The sequence below is a fragment of the Solanum tuberosum genome, unplaced genomic scaffold (assembly GCF_000226075.1).
Source record: "Solanum tuberosum cultivar DM 1-3 516 R44 unplaced genomic scaffold, SolTub_3.0 scf00409, whole genome shotgun sequence".
NCBI classification, from domain to species: Eukaryota; Viridiplantae; Streptophyta; class Magnoliopsida; order Solanales; family Solanaceae; genus Solanum; species Solanum tuberosum.
In genome coordinates, this window is record NW_006239346.1 from 96,060 (window position 1) to 120,346 (window position 24,287).

The following is a 24,287-nucleotide window of genomic DNA, read 5'->3' on the forward strand; positions in this document are numbered from 1 at the left end:
GGGTTTTTTGGTAATTTGGTCGAATAGGGTTTTAGATGGTGGGAGTGTCAAGTGTAGGATAACGTAGGTCCAATGAATGTATGCATGGCTGCAAAATGGAAACCATGCACACAGCCATCCTCTCTAATATGTGTATATTAATTACACTTCCAACTTCCCAAATTAATTATACTTACTCATCTTATTATAAATAATTTGGTGAGCTTTCTTGTTTTCTTGAACCTTCACCTCCTCCTAGCAAAAGCAAAACATCCTAGGTATGTACACAAATATTATTTCATCTGTCTCAATTTACGTGAAGATATTACTGTTCGGAAAGCTTTAACTATAATTTTATCACATTTCTAAAATATCTTGAATTATTAGTTATGTTGAGTTGTACAATATATTTGTGTATTTTTCAAATATGTAAAGTTTATTTAAATTACGTGTTTTGACCCTCATACTTCGAATATAATTTTATTTGTATCACTAGTATCAAGTATGGCGGAAGATGATAATAAATTTGTGAAAGATGGAACGGTGGATTACAAAAACAATCCAGCAATCAAGAACCAAACTGGAACTTGGAGAGCTTGCCCCTATATCCTTGGTACACTAATTTCTCCGTTTCGATTGATGTGATACTTTTCATTATCTGAGATTCAAACGGCGGATGTAGGGGGAGGGAGGGTGTTCACCCGACCCCCCTCTAGCCATAAGTTATATTATGATTGATTTTTTGTGTTTATGTACGTATATAAATTTTGAATCGATCTCGTTTAATTTAATTAACAGGAAATGAATGTTGTGAGAGGCTGGCATATTATGGGATAAACACAAATCTAGTGAATTATCTGAAATATCAGATGAATGAGAGTAGTGTTGTGGCAGTTAATAATGTTACAAATTGGTCAGGGACATGTTATGTTACACCATTGCTAGGTGCATTTCTAGCTGATGCCTATTTGGGAAGATTTTGGACTATTGCTGCCTTCTCAATCATCTATGTCTTTGTAAGCCTCTTTATATTTTTTTGCTTTCCATGTTTCTTTAATTTTGGTAGTATGCATAACATATCACAACTTCAGCTTACCGAGGACATGACCCTAGCAGTTCTGCATTCTACATACACCTTTCCCCCTAGACCCTGCTTTGTGAGATTGCACTAACTAACACGTTTATTATCCTGCCTAGGAAGTACGTACACAAGAATGAAACACTTTTACACAATAGATAAATATTGTCAGTGCATATAAGTTAAAGCGTTGTACTTTAAATTTATGCAGGGGATGACAGTACTAACATTATCAGCATCAATACATGGACTAAAACCACCTTGTGATCATGACAACAATTCATGTCACCCTAAAGGATTACAAATTGGAATATTTTACTTAGGTCTTTACCTAATAGCACTTGGTACTGGTGGAATAAAACCTTGTGTTTCATCATTTGGTGCTGATCAATTTGATGATTCTGATGAAACAGAGAAGAAAAAAAAGAGTTCTTTCTTTAATTGGTTCTATTTTTCTATCAACATCGGCGCGCTCGTTGCCTCTACTGTTCTTGTTTGGATACAAACAAATGTTGGATGGGGTTGGGGATTTGGTATTCCTGCTGTTGCTATGGCTATTGCTGTTGTCAGTTTTTTTTCAGGAACAAAACTTTATAGGAATCAAAAACCTGGTGGAAGTCCACTTACAAGGATATTTCAAGTTGTAGTTGCATCTTTTAGGAAAATTAAAGTGAAGGATACTTCTGTTTTGTTTGAAACTAATGATGAAGAATCTGTTGTACAAGGTAGCAGGAAACTTGATCATACTCAACAATTGAGGTATGTCTAAGTCCTTTTCGATTCGTTTTCTGTTAAATCGTATGATCATCTCATCAACAACAGTTGTAGTTATCTTTGATAGTTATACTATCAGACAAACAGTTACTTGTAGTTATCTTTTAGCGACTTAATAGCGTTTGTTTTAATATTTTTGTCTTCATATTTTATTCAGTTTCTTTGATAAGGCAGCAGTGGAGACACAATCAGAAAAAATCAAAGGGTCAATCAATCCATGGAGTCTTTGCACTGTGACACAAGTTGAAGAATTGAAATCAATCATAAGGTTATTGCCTATATGGGCAACTGGTATAATCTTTAGCAGTGTGTATAGTCAAATGGGAACCTTATTTGTTCTCCAGGGCAACACAATGGATCTTCACATGACGAAATCCTTTGAAATCCCTTCAGCTTCCCTTTCCCTTTTCGACACGATTAGTGTCATTTTTTGGGTACCTGTCTATGACCGTGTGATTGTTCCGTCAGCCAGAAGAATCACAGGTCATAGGAATGGTTTCACTCAGCTACAAAGGATGGCAATTGGACTCGTAATCTCAATTTTCGCGATGATGATTGCTGGAACATTGGAATTGGTAAGATTGACAAGTGTAAAACAACATAATTACTACGAAATGAAGCATATACCTATGTCGATTTTTTGGCAAGTTCCTCAATATTTTGTCATAGGTTGTGCTGAGGTTTTTACATTCATTGGACAATTGGAATTCTTCTATGAACAAGCTCCTGATGCTATGAGAAGTTTATGTTCTGCTCTGTCTCTTATAACGACCGCGCTCGGGAACTATCTGAGTACATTTTTGGTGAATGTTGTTACAGACATGAGTACTAGACATGGTGGTGCTGGTTGGATTCCTGATAACTTGAACTATGGTCATTTACATTACTTTTTCTGGCTTTTGGCTGTGCTAAGTGTGATCAATTTTGGATTTTTTCTGTTTGTTGCTAAATTTTATACTTATAAGAAGCCTTATATAGGTCCATCCTCATCATAGTTAATTAAGTTACAATTATTTGTAACAATATTATTAGTGTTTTGATCATCTGTTTCTGCAAAAGATATAACATTGTTGTTCAAGATTCTTGATTTTCTTGAAATGAGCATTAAGGTTGGTTTCCTTGGTTTTTTGGTTCTAATTTTTAGTATTGCATTGCATCATACTTGCTATGTTCCATTTTAACTGTCGTTTTTAGCTCTTTTCATGTCCAATATTAATTAAGAAAAACAATAACTATAAGGTATAGTTTAGTAAGTTACCCCCTACTTATTAGATGTTTCTTGATAATTGAAGTGCTAGTTTTTTAATATAAGGGGTATTGTTGAAAACAATTACTCTCTCTGTCCCAATTTATGTGACACATTTCGTATTTTTGCGAGTCAAACAGTTTAAATTTGACCGGCAATTGCGCATAAAATCTTCATTTAAAAAAAAAAATGAAATTTATGTATTTGTAAACTATGTTAAAAGTACTATAAGTTGCAATGATTGACAATTCAAAATATTTAAAAGATATATGAAAATTTTATGATCAAAGATACACTTGTTTAAATTTTGAAATAAAAAATGTATCACATAAATTGGGACGGAAAGAATACTAATTTTTATCTTGAATTCCTAAAGTACTACTATTAAGTTTAAACTTTGGTCAAGCACAACTTAGTAATCTAAAATGCAAAAGTATTTTTCAAGTTAGTTTAGCCATATAAACTTTTTCAAAAAGTACTTTTTTAAAAGAAGCACTTAAAAAATAAACGGACTCTAAAAGTTTGATCAAACGGACTAATAACGTCTTTGATTTTGGATCTGTCTTTGCACTGTTAACTGTCTTTGTCAGCTAAAGACTAAATAAGTAGTCCAAGAAATGGATACTTTTGTTGATAAGAACTGCAATTGATCCTTATTTTGTTGTTCAAATAGTGATTGATTTATTCTTTTGATCTGCCCACATTGACAAATATAATTGGGAGATCCTACACATCAATCATAATTTCACCAAAGCCAAGTAGCTTAATGAGGAAATAATGATAACTAACAATATGAACCATTATTTCCTAAATACTAAGAAAGTTTTGACGTTACTGATAAAGTTATTGTCATATGACTAGCTGAAGATCACGTTCAAGCTTTGAAAATAGTCTCTTGTAGAAATACAGGGTAAAGCTGCCTATAAAATTGACCCTTGTTTTATTTTCTTTAACCCGGTTCAAATAGAAGAAATGAAGAATACTTGTTGTTTTGCCTTCTTACATTATCTACTAGCACAAGCCTAAACTTTTTTTCTTTTCTTTTTTACTTCTTTTGCACTCTCTTTCTTCAAATTTTTGAAAAGTTAAAGCAATACTCTATCAAAAATATGAATTAATAGTCGAAAGTTGTTAAATAAAGTGAACTGTAAATTCTTTTTTTATTTCTTCTTGAATTTTCAAGCATTACAACAAGTATATTAAAGTAGGGTATACCAATTATCAAGTACAAACTTCTTGAATCAAATTCTATAATTCTACCTCTCAATTATATAAAACTTCTCTACTTATTACTTATAAAATTTTGTTAACATCATGATGACTGCCTCAGTGAGTTATTGTTGAATTGATAAAATCTTACCTAAAATTAATAATTAAAAAAAATCGAAGAAATCACTTATAAAAAATATATTAGACAATAATATGTATCTAAAATGTTTTTTCAAAAATTGAATAAATACATATAATGTTTATTTAGATTTTAAGCACATAATTAAAATGTTGCTCCAATTATGTTAAGCCGCTCCTGAAGAGGGAGTTTAGTGCACCGGTTACCTATTTTAACCTATTTCCACTACTGCCCTTTTAGTCTATTATATATATATATATATAATAAAAGTTAAATGTTCACACTCTTTATCTGCCAATTGTAGTTCAGTTTTAAGTACAATAAAAGATAAATGTTCAAACTCTTTCATTTCTGCCAGTTGTAGTTTAGTTAACTAGACTAGAATAAAAGATCAAATGTTCACACTCTTTACTTTTACCAATTATAGTTTATTTAAGTACATACAATAAATAAAACAGACTATATAAATTGTTCATACTTCTTATTTCTGTCAATTAAAGTACAATAAATGAAACTTGATTGGATGGACAGTTGATCGGAAGATAACTTCGATTTTGTATACATACAAATGTTCACATTCTGCTAATTACATATCAAACACAAAGATTGTGAAGATAAAATATAATTAAGGTACACTTTCCTACTCAAATTCAATGCTTTGTTTTCTATAATTGACGTAATAGATGAGGTTGATCCTCCCTTAACCAGATGTCTCGGGTTCAAACTTTGAATATAAAAATAAGCCTTGATAAAACAAAGTTATATAGTTAATATTTTACATATAAAAATAATTATTTTCTTGTTTCATTTATTGTGATTTCAGGAAAAAATGTAGCAAAATATTCTCAATTTGACAGTTGGCAAAAATAAATTTCAGTAGGATACGCTTAAATTGTTCCAACCAAATTTTGAATTAGGACTATCGTCATTAAGTTTGACTTTGAAACTCATTTTTAATATGTAAATTAATTTTAAACACAAATAAATTTGTTTAGAATTATTTATGTCTTTCGCAGCATGTTATGATTATCATGCAATTCTATGGTATTACGTTACAAAATAATTTTATAGATAATTATTATCATTATTATTATTATTGTTGTTATTATTATTATTATTATTATTATTTAGTTTTGTTAAGCGTGAAAAAACTTGTTGAAGAAGAAATAAATAGGCTTAATTAATTTATGAAGGTTTACATTGAATCTAACCATTGAAAAATATTAGGATTAGTATTAAATTTAGAGTCATTTGGAGTTGATTTGGACGAACTTTGAAACAAGATGCGTTGATTAGTATTTAACACAAAAAGTTATGAAGATTCATAAGAATTTTATTGTTAATTCGGACGAATTATGAGGATTTTGTGATCATAAATTATGATGATCCATCAAGATTACGATTACACAATTTTGCCATTAATTTTAAAATTTGTAAGGATTTGATCATAAATTCTGACGATTACTATGACATCCATCAATTCTAAATCCTAACGATTTGTCAAAATTTTACTACATATGAGAATTTATTCTAGTAAAATGTTTCTTAACGAAACTATTAAGTCAGCATTTAACCATATTTCATTGTCAATTCTTTTCTTTTTTTTTAAAGTTTTTGTTTTTAAAGTGAAAAATGATATTTGAAAATTACAATTGTGTTTGACCATGAATACAAATTGAAAATATTTTTGACTTTTTGTCCGTACTTTGAAGTGAAAAAAGTAAACACATTTTTATTACTTTTCAAATTTATGAAAATTTTAAAATTCAACCAAACATGTCTACTGAAATTCAACTCCCCAAAAAAATTCATGGTCAAACGTCTCCTTAAAATTTAAACGGGGCATTGAAAACATTTCCTATTTTAGCATATCTACCCATAGTTGTCAAGGGATAGTAAAAATTTATTTTTTGCATATAGACTATAGAGTTAAGTATACAATTTTAGATAATAAATCTTTTTATTATTATTAGTATTATTATTTATTTTCTCCAACAAAATTTATACAAAGTTAGTAACTAGAAAATCTGAGCTGTAGCAGTAAGACCCCTTTATATTCTCACATTCCTCAACTCCAACATTTTACTCTGCCGCCTCCTTCTCTCAAACCCCACAAAAAGGTATTTTTCATCTTTTATATATCTATATTCTATACTATAATCATCATTATGCAATGTATGAAATTTAATGGATTTTCGTTACGTGGAATCAATCACTAATGCTTGTGTCAAGCTAGACACTTATGTAAACACGTGATGTTTTGTGCAACTTTCTCAGTTTTTGAGTTATTTTACCTTCAAAAAGGATTTAACATATATATACAATAATATAATTGAAGGATTTTTATGTTTTTTTTACATTTTTAGTGTATATTATTAGTGAGTTTTTCCTACAAATGTTGTGTAATGTGTGTGTATATATATTTAATTTAACCATGATAACATCTCTGTATATGTGTGTGTGGTGTGATTTTTTCGTTTTTCTGATTATCTCAATTTTGCTTATAGAACCTGATTTTTACCTATAGATAATTTAACAGATCTTCGAATCAACCATTGATGTTTGCGTCATGCTTTGGGATGTGACCATTCCTTAAACCCTATGTGAACACAGAATGACTACTTTTTTTTACACTATGAGGGTATATTATTAGTGTTGTTTGTTTGTGGGGTCCACTTTTGGCCAATTGGTATCCTTTTGTTTATCTGATATGTGGTGATCTTGGAATAATTTATCGTCGAAAAATTATATTATATGTATAAAGGTCAGTTTTTTATTTTTTTTTTATTTGTAAATATAGTAGATTTTGAATTCTATTGGTTTCGTTGTATGTTTACTTCTTTCTGCTATGAATCTCGTTAGTGAAAATCCTAGAGTGTCAAAGCCCATAAATGTTGTTCTTGTTTTGATTTCGAAAATCTCCAATGTGTAGCAGAGGTGTCTTATGTGTTTGTATGATTGTTTGCCCTTTAGGTTGTTGCATTGATTTGGTCTAGTTGACATTGTGGGAGAAGCTAGAATGAATAGCGATGATGACTACACGAAGGATGGGACTGTGGACATCTATAAAAAACCTGCTAACAAGAAGAAAACCGGAACCTGGAAGGCTTGTCCCTACATCCTTGGTACGATGTTTCACTTAATCCATAGAAGTAGTTGTGTATAATTCAGTTTGAAGTTATGTTAGAATGATGTTGTTGACATGTAAAGGTTTGAATTTACAGGGGATGAAGCATGTGAGCGTTTGGCGTACTATGGTATGAGTACAAATTTGGTGAACTATATTCATAAGAGGCTCAATCTAGGCGTTGCTGCTTCTTCAAAAGCTGTAAACAATTGGTCGGGAACCTGCTATGTCACACCATTGATTGGAGCATTCTTGGCTGATGCCTATCTTGGGCGATACTGGACAATTGCTGGTTTCTCATTCCTTTATATCATTGTAAGTACTAAATGGCTCTTCTTCGTTTTTATCCTTTTCATGTTCTTTGATAGGAGGGTATGGAGGTCGTGGACAAGGGTAGAAAGTCAGTAGGTAGTTGAGAGTTGTTGTATTACTAGCCTATTCATGTATTTGCTTTGATGGTAGTATAGAGAATCATGTCAATCGTAGTATTAGCCTTTTCATGTAGTCTGTGTATTTTGGTATTTGATATCATTTGTGGTTTACTGTGTTTAGGTGATTGTCTTGTTTCTCTCCACTACTGTTTTTCTTTTAATTACTGCTTTGAGTTGCTTGAGCCGAGGGTCTTTTGGAAACAGTATCTCTAACTCTCTGAGGTAGTGGTAAGGCCTGCTTACACTGTATTCCTAGAGCCCACTTCGTGGGATTTCGTTGTGTATGATGTTGTTGATGGTCTTTGACTTTAGCAAGTACACATCAGTAACTTAGAAGTAGTGGTAACAACATGTCCTGATGTTTCTATTTACTCGAGCACACTGATTTTTTGCGGAGGAATTGATGAACTTAACTTGTTTATGTAGGGAATGACACTCCTGACGTTATCTGCTTCTGTAAAAGGGATAAGGCCCTGTAATAATGGTACTTGCAACCCAACATCATCACAGAAAACAGCATTCTTTGTTTCGATCTACTTGATTGCCTTTGGAACTGGTGGTATCAAGCCTTGTGTCTCTTCCTTTGGGGCAGATCAATTTGATGACAATGATGAAAACGAAAAGAAGAAGAAGAGCTCATTCTTTAACTGGTTTTATCTCTCAATCAATGTCGGTGCTCTTATCGCTTCATCAGCTCTAGTGTATATACAAAGCAATGTGGGCTGGGGCTTGGGTTTTGGTGTTCCAGCTGTGGCTATGGCCATTGCACTAGTGTTTTTCTTTTCAGGTACCCGTCTATATAGGCTCCAACCACCAGCAGGGAGTCCCCTGACTCGCATAGTTCAGGTGTTTGTTGCGTCTATTAGAAAATGTCATGTCAAAACTCCTCATGACGAGACTCTTCTCTATGAGACTGCTGATACAGAATCCATCATCGTAGCAAGCCGCAAGCTTGAGCACTCAGACGAGTTCAGGTAACTCTACAATCCCATTGTAACCTTTCTGAAGTGAACACTTAGACTAAACGCTCTGACTTTGAGGTGTCTAGATGTGCATTCTCAAAGTCGGAGTGTTTAGATGTCAGTTGAGGCAAAGTTAACGTGTCTATCTTAAATATGCCTTTTAGATGTTAATATCGCGCAATGGTAGTCAATTCTCTAGAAGTTATAGGTAATTAGAACTTCTTTGATAAAAACTACAATCCATATTGTCTGGTGATCTTTGTAAAACTTCACTCTGATTATAGATTGCTACACTGTTGTATTCATTGCTGGTCCATATAACAGTGTGAAATACATCTTTTCGGTCCTTTTAAGTTTCAAATCATGCATATTGTCCCATTCTTTGTGTTTGCTGCAACTCTATTGTTTGCTAATATACCGCCACTTGAAAAATGGAACTCAGGTTCTTTGACAAGGCTGCTGTGGAAGGTGAATCTGATAAAGTCAATGGATCAGTGAATCCGTGGAGGCTCTGCACAGTGACTCAAGTTGAGGAGGTCAAGTCGATCATCCGTCTACTCCCCATATGGGCTACTGGTATCGTGTTTTCCTGTGTCTACGGTCAGATGAGCACCATGTTTGTTAACCAAGGCAACATAATGGACAATTACATTGGACCTCACTTCAGGATTCCATCAGCATGTCTATCCATATTTGACACGGTCAGTGTTATTTTCTGGGCGCCTGTATATGACCGTGTCATTGTTCCCATGGCACGAAAGTATACAGGCCACGAACGAGGATTCACTCAGCTGCAGAGAATGGGCATTGGTCTTGTTATTTCAGTATTTGCCATGGCTTGTGCTGCAGTTCTGGAGACCATTCGGCTTGACATGGTAAGGAAGAACAACTACTATGACCTCGAATACGTTCCTCTGAGCATCTTCTGGCAAGTTCCTCAATACTTCTTGATTGGATGCGCGGAGGTGTTCACATTCATCGGTCAGCTGGAGTTCTTCTATGACCAGGCTCCTGATGCCATGAGAAGTTTGTGTTCAGCCCTCTGTCTTACAACTACTGCATTAGGTAGTTACCTAAGTTCTCTCCTCGTTACAATCGTGATGAAGACCACCACAAGGCACGGGAAGTTTGGATGGATTCCAGATGACTTGAACAGAGGCCACCTTGACTACTTTTACTGGCTATTGGCATTCCTCAGCATCATCAACTTTTTCGTCTATCTCTGGATCTCCAAATGGTACACTTACAAGAAGGTTACTGGGAAAATCTAAACATCATCGCGTTTATTCTTCTGAAGATGCAAACTTTCTGTAGATATGGATTACAACTGCTGCTAGTTCCGATGGTTCTGATCTATCCATGAATTTTATTTTATAAACATCAGTTATGTTCTTAGGTGAATGCTTTCTTGATTAATCTTAGTCTTGTTTGAGACTTGTCTGTTCCCCTTCTTTTATCAGTATGATCGCGTTTTTGGCCATGGTCATCTCGAGGCTTTCTTCCTCAAGTTCCAAATGGTGCGTAGCATCTTTCATATTTGTTAATGCTAATATTATAGGTCAAATGCATGATTCCAGTTTGGAGCAAGTGGAATGTGTTACAAGCTTGGACTTGTTGCTTGTATGATCAACATCTTTTAGTTCATTTACTTTATTTGACATGTGGTGAAGATGCTTATTTGTGGTGCTATTAGGGTGTTTATTTTAAGTGACAAACATAAAAGAAAACGCCCTTAATTTAGCAACAGAAGTCAGACCAAGTTTCTCTTTTTGTACGCTCTGTATTCAAGAGATTCAAAAGCTATATATAGAGAGTGCACATGAACATGAAAAATGAGATTAGTATCACTTTTGAAATGCCATTTGAAATATTTTTTAGAAAAAAATATTTTCAATTTCATTTGACTCGAAACATCAAGAACCCTCCAGCAAAAACATTTTCGTTTTTTTTGTTATCGATAAGTTCGCCCTTGGTACCAGGGGCGGATCTATAGTGTGTCCAGGGGGGTCATCCGACCCCCCTCGGAAAAAAAATTACACTATATATATAAGATTAATTTTTTTGTGTACGTGTATATATTTAAAATTGAACCCCCTGAGCATATGTCAAAGGAGTAGCTCTATAGTGTGTCCAGGGGGGTCATCCGACCCCCCTCGGAAAAAAAATTACACTATATATATAAGATTAATTTTTTTGTGTACGTGTATATATTTAAAATTGAACCCCCTGAGCATATGTCAAAGGAGTAGCTCTATAGTGTGTCCAGGGGGGTCATCCGACCCCCCTCGGAAAAAAAATTACACTATATATATAAGATTAATTTTTTTGTGTACGTGTATATATTTAAAATTGAACCCCCTGAGCATATGTCAAAGGAGTAGCTCTATAGTGTGTCCAGGGGGGTCATCCGACCCCCCTCGGAAAAAAAATTACACTATATATATAAGATTAATTTTTTTGTGTACGTGTATATATTTAAAATTGAACCCCCTGAGCATATGTCAAAGGAGTAGCTCTATAGTGTGTCCAGGGGGGTCATCCGACCCCCCTCGGAAAAAAAATTACACTATATATATAAGATTAATTTTTTTGTGTACGTGTATATATTTAAAATTGAACCCCCTGAGCATATGTCAAAGGAGTAGCTCTATAGTGTGTCCAGGGGGGTCATCCGACCCCCCTCGGAAAAAAAATTACACTATATATATAAGATTAATTTTTTTGTGTACGTGTATATATTTAAAATTGAACCCCCTGAGCATATGTCAAAGGAGTAGCTCAGTGGTTTATGGGGGTCAGGATTCAGCCTATGTGAGCTTTGGGTCACGGGTTCGATTCCAGGCAACAACATTTTTTTTATTTGAACCCCCTTGATAGAATTCCTGCCTCCGCCACTGCTTGGTACCCCTACCCTTCATAAGAAATATTGGTTTAACTGTTCAAGAAAAGAGTGATTTATGTCAGCAAAACCCTTTTGTATAGCTAGTTAACTTTTTGTTTTACGTATATATATTCTATATTGGTTGAATACTCTTAAATTTTTTTCTTTGTATATCTATTTCTTTATATTTTGAAATATAGAAGTATTCCTTTACAAGTGTAAACTCCCCTTCACGGCCCACAATGACTAAACAGACAAATAATGAAATGACCCATTTCTTTTTTTTGTTTCTAAATTATCTGCAAATAAAATGGATAAGGTACATTCAATCAGAGGTACACAAACACTTTACCTTTTCATAGTTAATAACACTCACTACATAGCACTAGCTATTCTCCCAACAAACTGGAACACAACTTCAAAGGATGATTCATCTAAAACCAATTCACTATTCTATGACACCAAATCAACATGTATTTTTTAACAGAACAAGCCATTTCCAAAGGAAAGACCTCGTTCGCTGCCTCTGCAAACCAAATGATTCAAATTCAGACTCAGAAGAAACTCCACCTACGCCGCCTCAAGGAGACTCCCGTCAGCAGGAACTGCTTGCAAGGATAGCCCAGCTTCAAACACAAAAAGTTCGTCTTACTGATTATTTAGACGAAAGATCTGCTTATCTATCACAGTTTGCTGAAGATGCCAATACTGAGATTGACCAAATTGGTGAAAACGCCCTCAAAGAGCTTGATGAAGCTGGTGAAAGGGTCTGTCATACAGAAAATGAAAAAATTTAATTCATCCAAATACACAGCTTTTGATTTTTTTTTTTCCTTTCTTTTTGGTGCAGATAATGGGAAATATAGAGAGCCAGATGCAAGCTTTTGAAGAATCAGTAGAGTTAAACAAACAGGGGATCGAAGAGAACGAGAAGAAGCTGGCGGACTTTGTAGACCAAATGGAGGAGGAGAAAAATGAAGGGCTTTTCTTTAAGAACTTAGGGCAAAAACAACCAGTGGATAAAGCAAAAGCTAAGAAGGAAACAGAGAAGATGAAGCAACTCAATAAAGAAATTGCCGAGTCAAATACTAGAAAGAATATCTACCTTGCACTTATGGGCCTCGTGGTAGTTGGGATTACGAATGCCTTGATCTCTTCACCGTCTGACCTGGGAAAGAGTGCAGTTCTTGGAGTGATCTTGGTGGGTTTGCTTTCTCAAGTCATCTACGAGCAGAAAGTGTTATCAGAAACAGAAACAAAGCAAAAGCAGACATCTGAAGAAGAAAAAAGGTGAAGTCATCTCTTCCACCGATTGTACAAAAACAGCAAAATGTTAAATATTAATGTAGCATGAGCTATAACCTCAAATAAAACGTTATTATTAGAGGCTGATATATCATGCCAATTTTTCTCTTGCATCAGCGTATCCAAGTCCCATGGCAACTGCAGCCACCAAAGTTGGATACAAGTAGGATGCTTTATATTGATCAACAACATAGGACATGTCAACTTATACTTTATAGAGATAGGGGTGGGCACCGGTCGGTTCAGTTTTTCATATTTTTTTTCAGTTGTTTTGCTTTTCAATTTGTGAATGAGAAAACCAAAACCTAACCAAAAATAATTTGGTTCAGTTTTTCCGGTTGTCTTTAATTTTGAAAAAGGTTCTGCTAATTCTTTTTTCCTCAATAATGAATGGGGTAAAACGGAAAAAAAATTGGGCAAAATCAAAAGATAACACTTATAGAGTAGCCTGGTGGGAACATTCTCTTCTCATTTCCAGTAAGAAGTAATACACTAATTACCAGTGTGATCAAAAGCAAAAAGCGCAAAAAAGCTCTAAGGTCTGCTGGGGCTTTAAGCGCAATTAAAGTGTGGGCTTTAATTTAAAAAAGGCACAAAGGGAGAAAAAATATAAATATATATGTTTTATCCAAGACTAATAATTTGTAAGCATGAATGACAAATATATGAACAAAGAAATTGAAAAATTATTGCGATAAAGTGAAATATCAATTGTTTAGTGTCGTCTCTTCAAAAGAGATTCATTGGCAAGGAAAGTATGCCTTAGAACCATGATGACGCCACTTAAGCACACATTAAGCGAGGCCGAAGCACTCAACACGTTTTGAGCCTCTCTTCAAGGCTTAAGTGTGCCTTTGATAACATTGACTAATACACAATTTAGTTTAACCTCTAATTTTGATAATTTATAAAGAGGCGACGAAATATTTGGAGGCCTTCGTTCAATTGGAATGTAACATTATTTGATGAAAGAATTGGAATGTAACATTTTTATTTGAAGAAAATGTTTAATAATCAAAGGGTTATGTGCTTGATAACCAAAAATAGTCGGTGTTTTTAGCACTAAGGGATAGAAGTCCGAAATCCAAATATGAATATCGGCAGCATATCTCAAGCACAAAAGAAGAAGCTATGATCAAAGTCCCTGATTCACTAAGTTCCTAAATGGATTGTGAATTCTTTTCCCTAAACAATAATGTAGCTATTTCGAATGGTGGATCTAGTGATCCCAAGTACTATCCTTTTGTTTTACAATCTGATAGCAATTCTGTCTTAAAAAATGTCAGTGAAGTAAAACGTGAGTCAAATAATCTTTCTTCCTAACTTACCATTTAAGCCTTTCACATTTTCTCTAATTTGAAAAACTTTTAGCTTCTTTACAAAGATACGAACCCATAGCAACTTATGTTTTTTTTTTTTTTGAAATTGGTAACTTCATAGCAACTTATGTTTTATGTTAGGTATAGTGTTATCAAAGGTGAAAAGCACAAAAAAGCTCTAAGGTCCACTAGGGCTTTAAGCAAAAAGTGCAAATAAAACATAGGCTAATGAAAAAAGGCGCAAAGGGAGAAAAAAGATACAAATATATATGTTTGGTTCAAAACTAACAATTATAAACATGAATGACAAATATATGAACAAAGAAATTGAAAAAAAAAATTATAATAATGTGACATATCAATTATTTAGTGTCGCCTCGTCAACAGAGGCTCATTGGCAAGGATAAGTATGCCTTAGAACCTTGATGACAACACTGAAGCACACCTAAAGCGAGGCGAGGCGCTCAACACGTTTTGAGCCTCGCTTTAGGGCTTAAGCGCGCCTTTGACAACACTACTTAGGTAGCAAACTGCTACTGGTCCTGGTTCACAAGCAGGCCATTCGCTTTAGGGCTTAAGCGCGCCTTTGACAACACTACTTAGGTAGCAAACTGCTACTGGTCCTGGTTCACAAGCAGGCCATTCGCTTTAGGGCTTAAGCGCGCCTTTGACAACACTACTTAGGTAGCAAACTGCTACTGGTCCTGGTTCACAAGCAGGCCATTCGCTTTAGGGCTTAAGCGCGCCTTTGACAACACTACTTAGTACATGCACAATTTCCCTCAAGAGTTCCAAGGTCTAAAAGAAACACTGCAAAGTCAAATTGACAAAAAAAAATCCTACTTGCACGGAACACCCAGGGTGGCATAATCAAGGGAAACATCTTCAAAATGGAGATGTCTGATTTGATCTATGACAATCATAAATAACCCCCACGTCCCCCTCCCCAATCAGGCAGGCAATAGGCTTGATTCTGCCGTACCCATAACCAATTCTTTGGATGATATTTTTTTGTTTTACCAACATGTGTAGATAGCAAAAGAAATCCAAGGACAATAGCAATACCTTAACATTAAGAATATCTCATCCCAATAAACAGCCCAATTTTGTTGCACAAACATCTTGGTTGCCTCTACTTTCCCTTCATTTTTCTGCACCAGAAAGACATATGGAATAAAGTTTAGTACTTTACTAAACAAAAGCATAATCAAGGTTATCAGAAGATACGAGATGCAGGGAAGTTTTCACTGCCACTCAGCTAGAATTGAGTTGGCAGCATATTTCTTTCAAAATTCAGTATTTTAGCTTCTCAATCACAAGAATACCATTCAACCTGTATAAACCACAGAATCTTAAATTGCTTCTGAAAAGAAGCACACAACAAAAACACACCTGATTAGCAGAGCATTGTGCTTCTGGTTAGATATCCCATTTTGTCAAAATGCAAAATCATCTACTCACCTGACTTGAGTAGAGAGCTCACTTACAACTTAAAACAAGAAATATCATATACAGGTCCGACAAACTTGGCTTGATAGTGAGAGTAATAATGGCAGCCCTGCAACCATGAAGATATGCTTCTCTTAGTACATTGTGAGGTTACATATGCAGGAAAGCAAATCTAGGATACTGAAGAGCAACAGAAAGGAGATTAGACCTGCAGCTGAACTTCATGCTCGGGTTAGAAATTGGTATCAGAAACCCACTGGGTGTGTACTTCATAAATATCGTGTTATAGCTCAGCCATAAATAACTGCTCTGACAAGTATATTCCATGTAATTGCAGTTGGACGGATGTTCCTATTAAGGGCATCACTAAAGAATAATATGGCATCCGACATTCTATGGCAAGAACAAAGCCCTTTAAGAGTAATATTATAAGAAATAATATCGGGCTGAAACCCACCTTTTAAAATGAGAGCCCAAACTGCTGAAGCGTTTTTGCAGTCTCTAGCTTTATAAAATCCCTCCATAAGGGTGTTATATGTGACGAGATTCGGGAGACATTCCCATTGGCACATGCTCAAAAAGAGCTGCAATGCGTTATCAAGGTTTCCAGCAGAGCAAAGGCCATGAATTATAATGTTAACCATGGTCACATCAGGCTTGAATCCCTTGCTAACAATTTGACTCAATAACTTCAGGGCCAGGTCTACTTTTTTGCTTTGGCAAAGGCCATCCATCAATAAGCTATATGTTATCATGTCAGGCGTCCACCCTTTCTGCAGCATGTCCTCCACAAGCTTATAGGCGTCACCAAATCTTTCAGCTTTGCATAATCCATCAATCAGCACATTATAGGTTACTACTGTTGGCGAACAATTCCGACTACTCATTTCACCAAAAAATCTGAGTGCCTCTGCAATTTTAGATGCTTTGATGAAGCCATTGATTAGTGCATTGCAAACATGAGAACTTAGTGTACATCCCTGTTTAGCCATCAAATCAATTATAGCATTTGCTTCTTTTAATCTTCCTTCTCTGCACAACCCCTTAACAATAGACGAGTATGCATATGAATCCATAAATCTTTCTCCATGATTTTCAGCTTGCAAGACCTCCAAAGCCTTGTTCAGATACCCATTGTTACACAACCCTTGAATTAGGATTCCGTAAGATGTTGAATCAGCAACAACACCATTCTCATTCATAAGCTTCCAAATAGAAACCGCTTCATCCACCATTCGATTCTCGAACAAACCTCTCATCAATATATTATAACTAGTAACGTTGCGACAATCTTCCTTCCCCATCAGCTCCCACAACTCAAAACACTTTATAATCTCCCCGACCTTACAATAACCATTAAGCAAAGCACCATATACCACAACATCAGGTAATAGTCCAGTCTCAATCATTTCCTTAAAAATCCTCTCAGCCCCATTGACATTGCCCAATTCACACAAACCATGAATCAACGTACTACACGTGAACAAGTCCATTTTTTGTGCATTTTTCTTCATCCTGTCCCAGAGTTCCAATCCCTCATTAAACTTACCACATCTACATAAACCATTAATCATGACATTATAGCTAACCACGTTAGGGTAAACATTCGACGTATTTATCAACCGCGCCCAAATCATCTTACCACTATCATAATCACCACTTTTCAAAAATACATCAATTAGAATATTATAACAGGTCACATCTGGATACAACCCTCTTTCAAACATTTCATCAAACACCTCTAAGGCCTTACCCAAATGTCCATTCTTTGCAAGTCCATTGATCAAAGTTCCATAACTATACACATCTGGCATCAACTTACTCTCCCACATCCAATCCAACAACTCTTTCGCCTTATCAAATTGCCCCTTTTTACAAGCAAGTTTAATCAAAACATTATAAGTTTCCAAATTTGGAGACACACCCATTGTTCCAAAATACTTGAAAAACAACTCAGCTCTACTCAACTGATTCGAAACAACAAAAGCATTAAGCAATGTATTAAAAGACCTAACCCCAGGTATACAACCAAAAATATTCTTCATATTCTGAAAAACTTCCATAGCTTTATCAACCATGGAATTCTTCGCATACCCTTTAATAACAGTCAATGCAACATCCTCAGAGCATAAACATTTCTGGGTTTGAATCATATCAACGATTCGGGTCATGTGAGGGATGAATCTTTGGTCGGATAGTTTCCTGAGAATATGGTGGAAGATAATGGAGTCGTGAGTGTAATTTGGGTGTTGAGAAGCTATATCGAATAAGGAGAGTGCTGCGTTGGGATTCTTCTCGGATTTGAGAAGCTTTAAGAGGGATTTTGGGGAAAGCTTCTTGGGTAACATCGCCATGAGCTGAAGGAGTTCTCTTTGTTGGATTTTTGAGTCTCATTGTTGCATTCTTAGCATTGAAATTTAAGTGTGATTTCAATAGGAAGAAGAAATCTTACTGCCGGTGTAGATTTCTGGTTTTCAAAACCTCCATTTTTGCTCTTTCAGCTGCTGCCTCTGAGAGTGAATTTTACTTTGCCGAAAGAGTAGCGGCGGCAACTTACAATGCCTAATGCCGAAAGAGATTTAAAAGTAATTTGGGAGAAGGTATTTGAGGGCCTAATTGGAAAAAAAATAATACTATATTTTTAGAAGATTCATATATAAATAAATGGTTTTATTAATATTGATAAGATAATAACATAATTTAGTAAAAAATACGATTTTAGTATTTATTTATTTTTGTTTTATGTTAAAATTCAAAATCTAATTGAAGTCCATTTTTAACTTTTCTCATATTATAGCTAACTCCTCCCTTGCTAAGCAAAGTTTCAGTAATAGGCCATGTACTGGGGAGTCGTTTGGTAGCTGGATAGAGTTATGCAGGTATTAATAACGTGGATATTAGTTATGTAGATTTAGTTATCTAGAGTTTAGTTATACATGTGCTAGTTATCATAAGAAAATCTCAATCATCAATTTGTTATAGCAATTACATGTCTAACAAAATCATTTTGCAATAATAGTGACTTGTTAATGTTTCAAGTGTTTTCAACAACACCCATTTGATTTAAACTCACATGTGTCTAACAATGTATTAAAACAACATATCTATGAAATTCATTTTGCAACGGTTCTGATTTTCTAATGTTTCAAGTTTTTAAATAATAACTATTTGATTTAAACTCACTTTTCATACTTAGAATTGAAGATCCACTTTTTCAATGTATTATACTCACTTGGTATTAATTCAAAAAACTACTGTCATACAACAATGATTAAGAATAATAACAACAGCATATCAGTGTTATCTCATAAAGTGGGGGTAAAATTTACGAAGATTTTACCACTACATTGGAAGTAGAGTGGTGGATACCCAAGACACTCATCTTATGAAAAAAAAAAACAAAGTAATGAGAAATAACATAATGTGAAAAATCTATCGAATCATCCTAAATAATAGTAGGCATTACCATTATATATAAGCCAACAAGGCGAAGTACCGACACAACTCTACAAAGTTGTACCAATAGCATTGAAAATCGTACTATAATATTGAGCTATTCACCGGTAAATAAACATGTGTACTATGCGTGTCCTACCTCCTCCTATTTTCAATCATTTTGCTTTAGTTCTTTGTCAATTTTTCATATTTTTTGTCATCTTTTTCTTTTTCGATTTTTCATTCTCTCCATTCTCACTCTTGGCGAAGAAGGAGAAGGAGAGACTTAGAAATGGAGGTATTACATTTTTAGAGAGGAAGAGAAAATTGATTGAAATTAGAGAAAGTGATTTGATTTCCGAGATGGTGCATCAATTTGGTGATAAAACTTCACATTTGACTACAAATTTGGAGGTAACTTTTCATTTCAATGAAAATAAGGAATCAATATCTCATCAAAAAAAATAATTAAACCCATAAACTAAAAGGAAAGCCTAGCTAGCAGCTGCGCAACTCTCATGGCAGCTATGGCCACTGGACAGCCTCCTTTCGAGGTTGTCCAGCCCGCCCCACCACCCCAAACCACCACATACGCCACATTTTTCAATTCCCATACTATAAATCCTAAACAATCTGCTCTAATTAACTAAAAAACAATCTCAAAATCAATCGAAATAATTCATGGAGAACCTACTATCACGTTTTCAATGGAGGAAAGGCAAGACTTTATGATTGAAGAGAGATTGCATCAAGCAGTGATGTTTAGATTATCCCATGGTGCGCCAAATTTGAAGGTATTAATGTCAATTTTACCGAAACATCTTGGTACCAAGGGCAATTGTTTAATTGGCTTACTTGCCCCAAGACAAATTTTGTTGAGATTTGATCAATATGAAGATTATGTACTAGCTTTATCTCGCTCAGTTAATTATTTTTTCTACAATGGAGAGGAGCACCAATGTAGAGTTTTCCATGGTCCATTGGATATAATCCTAAGGAAGAAACAACCTTAGCTATGGTTTGGATTTTTTTACCGAACTTATCTCCAAATTTGTTTGCAAAGAAGTCTCTGTTGTCTATAACATCGGCAGTTGGGAAACCAATAGCTATAGATAAAGCTACACAAATCAAATCAAGACCTAGCACAGCTAGGGTCAAGGTTATACTTGATCTAATGGAAAAGCTTCCAAATCGTATAAGATTACAGTTTGTGGATGGAAAATCTGGTAAGTTGATCGAGGTTTTTCCAGAGATTGTATATGATAATCTACCTTTGTATTGCAATTATTGTAAGCACCAAGGTCATGATGAAGATAGTTGTCGTTTGATCTCGAAAAGAAATCAAAATAACAAATTTTTAACACTCAATTATTCTAAAAATTAATTATTTGACGAATTTAGCGAATTATTTCTAATTGTGCGAAGCGCGGTTAAGTTCACTAGTTAAATTGATGATACCAGTTGCTTCAAAAGGTACTATCGATAGTGAAAAGTATCAAGGTGATGCGAGAGAAATACTAAATGAAAAAAGAAAGGTTGTAGATGTCTATCAGAGTAAAGCTACTTCTTTAGATCGACAGTTGGTTGCTGTCACTTCTGAGCAAAATCGTGCACACTCAATGGATGTTGTTACAAGTAATATTGGTGTTCAAACAACTACCGAAAACAAAGGAAAAACGCCAAGAATTGGGGTTGATGAGCCGCGAGTTGGTTCAGGCCAAAAAATAATGGATTCAGGACACAAACTAATGGATACTTCTGATGTTGAAGATGCTGAAAATTCTGGGCAGCATATTTTGCAAGTTGAAACCAAGAATGCAACTAAAAATTGGATACTGGTTGCACACAAAAATTCAACTAGTAATCGGAGCCTTTCCCCGACTAGTCAAAATAGTTCTCCATGTAGTGAAAAGGGTGCGACTGGAAATTTTCATGACGGTGAGAAGAGGCAAGATATTAGTAATGCCTCAAGAGACCTATTATGTTCGAATAGCTTTTATGCTTTATCGATGACTATTGGAAAGCAAGTAAAGTTAACAGAAAATGACAACGATTTGATCCAAGAAAAACATGTTTCACCACCTACTTTGAATAGCAAATTAAGTCCAGAAGCTCCCGTATTTGTGCCTAAATGTGTGATTGCAAAGAAGAATGAGTCAAGGGCCTAGTGTCAAATACAATTGATTTGGGCGAGGATTCTCTTGATGAAGATGAGGAAGACAGTATGCTTGATTTGGGTGAGGATTCTCTTGATGAATATGAGGAAGATATGTTGGACATATGATTTTATAGAGTGGCTAGGGAAGGAGATATATCACCTAGGCAACAAAGAAGTGGAAGCAACAAAAGCAAAAAGAAGACACATGGAAGGCAACATAGTTGGGACGGTAAAATGACTGAGGAGTTTGTTCCAAGGCACCTACCGATGCGACAGGCAAAGCAGAACCATTTGATGATATCAATAGGTTCAACAAGATCCAATAAATCCATAAAGAAAGTATGAATTATCAAGCGTTGTTGGATAGGTTTGAAGAAGAAGGCAAGAGAAAAATACTTCAAGTTACTTTTGATAGGCAATCAAATTTTTTTAATTCATGAGTTTGTAATAGAAAGTTTAAGGCTGATAACTCAACTTTCTTCTTGATTGACATATTTTTACATTATGTAAGCATCCTCATTTGTAATATCATCATGGAGTGTATTACAAACTCTGTGGTGATCAAAAAATATTTAGTTCTCTCTAGCTCTTATTTTCTTCATGCTTGTTAGGTAGTAGACATTAGGTACTTCATTAGGATTAGTAAGGTAAGGTCTAGCCCCCTTGCTTGCACTTATCCCTATTGATATTTTTATGTTTAATAAAAGGCCACTAGACACTGTCTAGTGGTAAATTTGCGAGGAAAAGAAAAAGAAAAAGGAATTTACCATTGGAATGAAAAATTACCTAGCATTGAAAATCGTACTACACTATTGAGCCCTATTCACCGGTAAATAAACATGTGTCCTACCTCCTCTAATTTTCAATTATTTTGCTTTAGTTCGTTGGTCAGTTTTTCATATTTTCCGTCATCTTTTTCTTTTCTCACTCTTGGCGAAGAAGGAGAAGAAGAGACTTAGAAATGGAGGTGTTACATTTTGAGAGAGGGAGAGCAAATTGATGGAAAATTAGAGGAGTAGTTTGACTTCCGAGATGATGCATCAATTTGGTGATAAAACTTCACATTTGACTACAAATTTGGAGGTAATTTTTCATTCCAATGGTAAATTTCTTTTGACTTTAATAAATAAGGAATTAATATCTCATAAAAAAATAATTAAACCCAGAAATTAAAAGGGGAGCCTAGAAATTTACCATTGGAAAGAAAAATTACCTCCAAATTTGAAGTCAAATGTGAAGTTTCATCACTAAATTGATGCACCAGCTCGGGAGTCAAATCACTATTGTCTAATTTTCCATCAATTTGATCTCCCCTCCGAAAATGTAACACCTTCATTTCTAAGTCTCTTCTTTTCCTTCTCCGCCAAGAGTGAGAATGGAGAGAATGAAAAATAGAAAAGAAAAAGATAGACGAAAAATATGAAAATCTGACTAAAGAACTAAAGCAAAATAATTGAAAATAATAGGAGGTAAAACACATTTATTTACCAGTGAATAGGGCTCAATAGTGTGGTACGATTTTCAATGTTATTCGTACAACTTTGTAGAGCTGTGTTGGTACTTCACCTTGTATATTATATATAATTGTAAAATAGTATGTTGTAAAGCTTATATTGCCATATTCTTTTGCACAATTAACTTAGATGCTTAACTTTGCCATTGCCAATCAAAACTTGGAAGCATTATAGGTAGACTTGAAATGCTGCAAAGATGTATGTTAATATATTAGACGACTGTTAGAATGGTTTGTGAATAGGACCTCTGGATTCCTCCATTTTTTTTAAGTTTGGTATTGGGCTGGTACTCAGATGCAATAGACAACGTTATGAATTAACTTGATATTTTATGTTAGACTTTAGATGGTTCTTATGAATATTTCCTCAATAACTCATATACTACAATTTTGTTCTTTTAGTGGGTAGAACTAATTTTGCACTTTGTAGAATTCTTTGATTAGAAATTTATAGTGCCCAAGATAATGGATAATTCCTATTCGTATACGCCTTTGTCGATGTAAAAGAAAGACCGTTTCTTTTCTCATATGAAAGGTGTTTTTTGGTCTAAACTTGGATATTTATTTCAACATAATTTTGCCTCAATAGAATTGTGATATATTGATAATGTTTATAATTGTGTATCTTATGCATCTATTGCTTTAAAGTGTACAATGTTGGACCCGTGCTCAAGCATGAGTCATACTCCTCTAGTAATAGGATATGACAATAATAGAGGTGTAAAAACACCATAGCTACTAACCAAACTCAAAGGATAAAAAACTATAAGAGTAATACCACTAAAATACCACCAATAATAGTATGACTTACAATATTATTACTCCTATTTAGAAATGGGAGTTTGGGAGGACCAACACTGCACTAAAGAGCTGGACTAAAAGCTATAGAAATTGTACATTGAGGCCCACCAAAAAGATGAACTATTCTTTTTTTCTACTTTCCATTCTCCCCTTTTACTCTCTTTAGTTTATCTTTCATCTTAAATTTTTCATAGATCTTTAAAATATTTTGAATTATTAATTATTATGAATTATAATATTTTGATTTTTACGTAGTTTACAAATATATAAATTTCATTTTTAAAAAATTGAAGATATCATACGCAAATTTATGGTCAAACTTAAACTATTTGATTCTCGAGAAATAAAAAGTGTCACATAAAATGGGACAGACGAAGGATAACTCTCAATTAAATTTATTTCACTTTTTAGTTTCCATTTTTAACATAATTTTTCAAGTTGGATTTCTAGGAATTCTATTGTAGACCCATTTAAATTTTAC

At 34.5% G+C, this 24,287-nt stretch overlaps 3 protein-coding genes across 5 annotated transcripts; 2 read left to right on the forward strand and 1 right to left on the reverse strand.

The window, feature by feature from the left end:
• The first annotated feature begins 483 nt into the window (after positions 1-483).
• On the forward strand, positions 484-10,415 carry LOC102592651 (protein NRT1/ PTR FAMILY 8.1-like). The gene is made up of 8 exons (XM_006363035.2): positions 484-592; positions 778-995; positions 1,269-1,816; positions 1,989-2,748; positions 7,427-7,550; positions 7,650-7,867; positions 8,410-8,957; positions 9,388-10,415. The coding sequence occupies exons 1-8, from the start codon at positions 484-486 to the stop codon at positions 10,214-10,216; spliced, it is 3,354 nt and encodes a 1,117-aa protein (XP_006363097.2). The 3' UTR covers positions 10,217-10,415.
• Positions 10,416-12,112: 1,697 nt separating this feature from the next.
• Positions 12,113-13,386, forward strand: LOC102579061 (uncharacterized). The gene is made up of 2 exons (XM_006362995.2): positions 12,113-12,593; positions 12,677-13,386. Exons 1-2 carry the CDS (start codon positions 12,252-12,254, stop codon positions 13,118-13,120), a joined length of 786 nt encoding a protein of 261 aa, XP_006363057.1. The 5' UTR covers positions 12,113-12,251; the 3' UTR covers positions 13,121-13,386.
• A 2,150-nt stretch (positions 13,387-15,536) lies between these two features.
• Positions 15,537-18,503, reverse strand: LOC102578283 (pentatricopeptide repeat-containing protein At3g09060). 3 transcript variants are annotated; one of them, XM_015303285.1, is made up of 3 exons: positions 16,357-18,503; positions 16,108-16,250; positions 15,843-16,008 (listed from the first exon to the last, which is right to left on the reverse strand). In XM_015303285.1, the coding sequence occupies exons 1-2, from the start codon at positions 18,251-18,253 to the stop codon at positions 16,183-16,185; spliced, it is 1,965 nt and encodes a 654-aa protein (XP_015158771.1). In that variant the 5' UTR covers positions 18,254-18,503; the 3' UTR covers positions 15,843-16,008; positions 16,108-16,182. The 3 variants fall into 3 exon arrangements, with proteins under 3 accessions (XP_015158772.1, XP_015158771.1, XP_006363054.1); XM_015303286.1 differs by lacking the exons at positions 15,843-16,008; positions 16,108-16,250 and adding an exon at positions 15,537-15,601; XM_006362992.2 differs by having other exon boundaries at positions 16,108-18,503.
• Positions 18,504-24,287: the final 5,784 nt, after the last annotated feature.